General features: G+C 55.9%; 1 protein-coding gene across 1 annotated transcript; it reads left to right on the top strand.

Moving 5' to 3' along the window:
• The first annotated feature begins 510 nt into the window (after positions 1–510).
• LOC117855794 (E3 ubiquitin-protein ligase ATL41) lies at positions 511–1,905 on the top strand. Its single transcript, XM_034738178.2, has one exon. The coding sequence runs from the start codon at positions 970–972 to the stop codon at positions 1,723–1,725; it is 756 nt and encodes a 251-aa protein (XP_034594069.1). The 5' UTR covers positions 511–969; the 3' UTR covers positions 1,726–1,905.
• Positions 1,906–3,625: the final 1,720 nt, after the last annotated feature.

Raw genomic sequence — 3,625 nt, 5'->3', positions numbered from 1 at the left:
GCCTACTTCCTCACGAAACAAGATCCTCTGTAGTTGGTGTGTCTATGATTAAATTACTGATGTGTGGATCCGGATCCGCACGTATAACCATTACATCATGGATCTGGATCCACACGTCAGTGACCCAAATGCAGACGGGGTTCCTGCGTGCTTGGACGCCTCAGCAGCACGCAATCGTGTTTTATTTCACAGTCCTGATCCGTGCGGTTTCCTCCTCCCCGGGCTTCGTCCGCTAGGCCCGGCGGTCCCGGATTGCATCCAAAGGATACTCGTTGCTGCTGCTTCGTTTGAATTGGCCGCCTGGATGGCTGGGTCCCGCGGCCCACAGGGCCACAGCCCGACGCCACTGCCGAGCGCCTCGCCTGGCGTCACGACAACGAGCGCCTCGCTTCCGCGAAGCTTCGCAGGTCGATCGACCATCGCCGGGGACCGACCATCCACGCGCTCGCGCGGCCCGTCGCCGTCCGTCCCCCGGCCACCGGGAAACTTTGCCCCGGTCCAAGTCGCGCCCAGCAACGACTTCCATGTCCCGTCCCAGCGGGGGTAGCTAGAGAGAGCGAATCCCAATGGGAGGCGGAGGAGACGAGACTAGCGGCGCAGTAGTCAACTCTGGCCTTGACCGTGCGCCTCCAACCGCGCGGCGCACGCATCAGGGCCGTTCATCTGTCCTCCGTCGGGCGCACGGACGGTCAGCCAGTCAGCCGGGGCTCAGCCGACGGAGACGGGCTGGACTGCTGCCTCTCCGTTCAACCCAGCGTGCCCCGGACGGCCAGACAGCCAACGGGGAAAGCCCGCTCCCACCCTTCCACTCCCGTCCCGTCTCCAGCCTCAACAAGGGTATTTCCGTCCCAAATCCACGTATAAGTAACCGCGCTCGCCGGATTCCCGCGCGCCCCGGACAGGCGGACACCAAGCCAAACCTCCCGCGAAGCGCAGCTCAGCTCGCCGAGCGCTCGACCGCCGCCGACCATGGGCGCCGGCGACGGCAACGGCACGGGCCCCAAGGCGCACGACGAGACGACCCCGTGCGGCGAAGTTCCCGTCACTAACCATGTGTTCAACACCTCTGACGCGAAGCAGCCGTATGGCCCTGCCTCGCGGTCGCAGCAGGTGAGCAACCCGGCGAACTACGCCGTCGCGGGCAAGCTCCTGCTCGCCACGGCGGGGGCGTTCGCGGGCGTGCTCCTGGCGCTCGTCGTGCTGCACCTCTACAGCACCTCCCGCCGCCGCCGCCTCGCCGGCGGCCGCCAGCGCCGCCTGCTCCGGAGCCTGGCCATCGCCGGCGGCGGCGACGACCACGACGGCTCCGCGCCCTCCCCGCGCGGGCTCGAACCCGCGGTGCTCGCCGCGATACCCGTGGTCGCGGTCGGCGCGGGCGCGGGCGGGGACTGCGCGGTCTGCCTGGCCGAGCTCGAACCCGGGGAGAAGGCCCGCGCGCTGCCTCGGTGCGGCCACCGCTTCCACGTCGAGTGCATCGACGCCTGGTTCCGCGGCAACGCCACGTGCCCGCTCTGCCGCGCCGACGTCGTCGTCGGGCCGCCGGCCGCCGCCGCGCCGTCCGCGCCCACCGAGGACGGGGCGCCGCCGGAGGTGCGCATCGACGTGGACGGGGGCGCCGCGGCCAATGCTCCGGTGGCGCCGGCGATGGCGAGGCTGCCGAGCGCCACGGATCGTGGCAAGGCGAGGCAGGTCTTCGCTTCCGCCCGCTTCGCCGCTTCCTTCTGACAGGCTTCGATCGGCTGCTCAGCTCGCACAGGGATTTCGGAAGCTTCCTCTGTTGTTCCTACACGGAGCTGCTTCACATTACTCTACTGTACATAGATTTGTCCGTGAGATGCTGGGTGTGCCATGATTTGTTGTACGATTCCGATTTTGGCAGATGAATACATTTTTTTTGGATCTTGACTCGTCGGCGAGTCGTGGCCTCGTGGGAACAATTTGGCTCACGACAGGTCACGTGGACCCAGCCCCATATGGCACCAACTGCACGCGAGACTCGTCCTTTGGCTCATGGCACCGGTTTTAACTTGGATAATTTGACTCACCACATTTTGAACGGTTGATTAACCAGCAAGACCAAAAGAGTTGACTGACAAAACAGAGTGAAATGATGTGAATCCGGTATCCATCTATAAATAGCAAGAGTGATCATAGATCCTTATAGATTTTAAAAACAACTGGCATGCCTCTTTTGGTACTCGAAAAGAGCTAGTGATAAAATACTAGGTGACATACAATAAATTCTCGGAAATTTGTTTGATCAATAAACTATACTCCAAAACATAGTTTTGACCATTACTTTTTCTCTATGTACTATCTATAAACCTACAAAAGATATGTTTTTTTTAAAAAAAACTGCATTCACTACCGGAAAACTCGACATTTGTCCCGAGACTTAGTACTGGTTGTTTTCGACCCGATACTAATGTGAGCACTAGTACCGCATTAGTACCGGATCTAACGGCTAGTTCCCCAAGAGCCCCCTGACCCCTTTAGTACCGGCTGTCAAAGGCTCTGGTAGCCAACCTGTTTCGAACGACGAGGACGGACATGTACCCATGTGGAAGAAGTGTATATTTTGGGAGCTACGGAAGTCTTTGAGGTCCGTAATGCAATCGATGTGGTGCACCTGGCAAAAAATCTTTGCGTGAACGTGTTTGGCTTCCTGGGTACATATGGAAAGGCAAAGGATACGATTGAAGCACATCGGGACCTGAAATGTATGAAACAACAAGATGGCCTACATCTAGAAAAGAGAGATGATGGACATTACTTGCATATTGCTAGTTACACTCTCAGCAAGGAAGAGAAGGAAAGTATGTTTGAGTGCTTAAATAGTATCAAGGTCTCATCGGTTATTCCTCGAATATGCAAGAAATAATAAATATTAAAGATAAGAAAAATTCATAAATCTAAAGGCCCATGACTGCCATGTCCTGATGATACAATTGCTGCCTGTTGCACTGAGAGGTATTCTACCATAGAATGTGAGAATGGGAATCGTGAAGCTATGTGCATTCCTCAACATGATTTCTCAGAAGGCAATCCATCTAAACAATGTACTAAAGCTGTAGAATGACGTGGTGCTGGCTAGCACCGATGCTAGGGGGTATTTAACCACATCATCTTCCTCTCCCATCCCTCAACACTTAGCGATTTTTTCATCTCGATCGACGACGACGTCGCGGCCGGCCCTCCAGATCCTCCGCGCCACCACCCCGACGTCCTTCCCGATGACACGCCGCCGGCCTCCTCCCTAACGGACATCGTGCATGCCTCTCCCCCGGCCCACTCCGCCGCCGCCGGCCCTCCTCTCCCCAACTCCGCCAGCGCCTCCCCAATCCGGCGTCGCCGGCCCCCCCGATGGATCAAATCTACATCACCGTTAGGACTCAGGTTCAGAATAGTTGATCCAAAATTTTGAATTTGGAGAGTTTATGCAATGTAATATTATTCGTATATGTGTATGCACGATATGTCTATGTATAATATTATCTCAAATATAATATTATAGATCAAATATAACTTTATATATATATTGCGTATTAGACTAGTATACGTAAAGAAAATAAATACGAAATACTAATATAGAATAAAGAAGCGGAAAAGAAAATGAGAAAAGAAA

The sequence above is a fragment of the Setaria viridis genome, chromosome 5, assembly GCF_005286985.2.
Source record: "Setaria viridis chromosome 5, Setaria_viridis_v4.0, whole genome shotgun sequence".
Lineage (NCBI taxonomy): Eukaryota > Viridiplantae > Streptophyta > Magnoliopsida > Poales > Poaceae > Setaria > Setaria viridis.
This window is presented reverse-complemented; position numbering and strand designations above follow the sequence as displayed.

What these genes read in the sequence shown, in the direction of transcription:
- LOC117855794 (XM_034738178.2), top strand. Translation starts at nt 970, where the DNA reads ATGGGCGCCGGCGACGGCAACGGCACGGGCCCCAAGGCGCACGACGAG.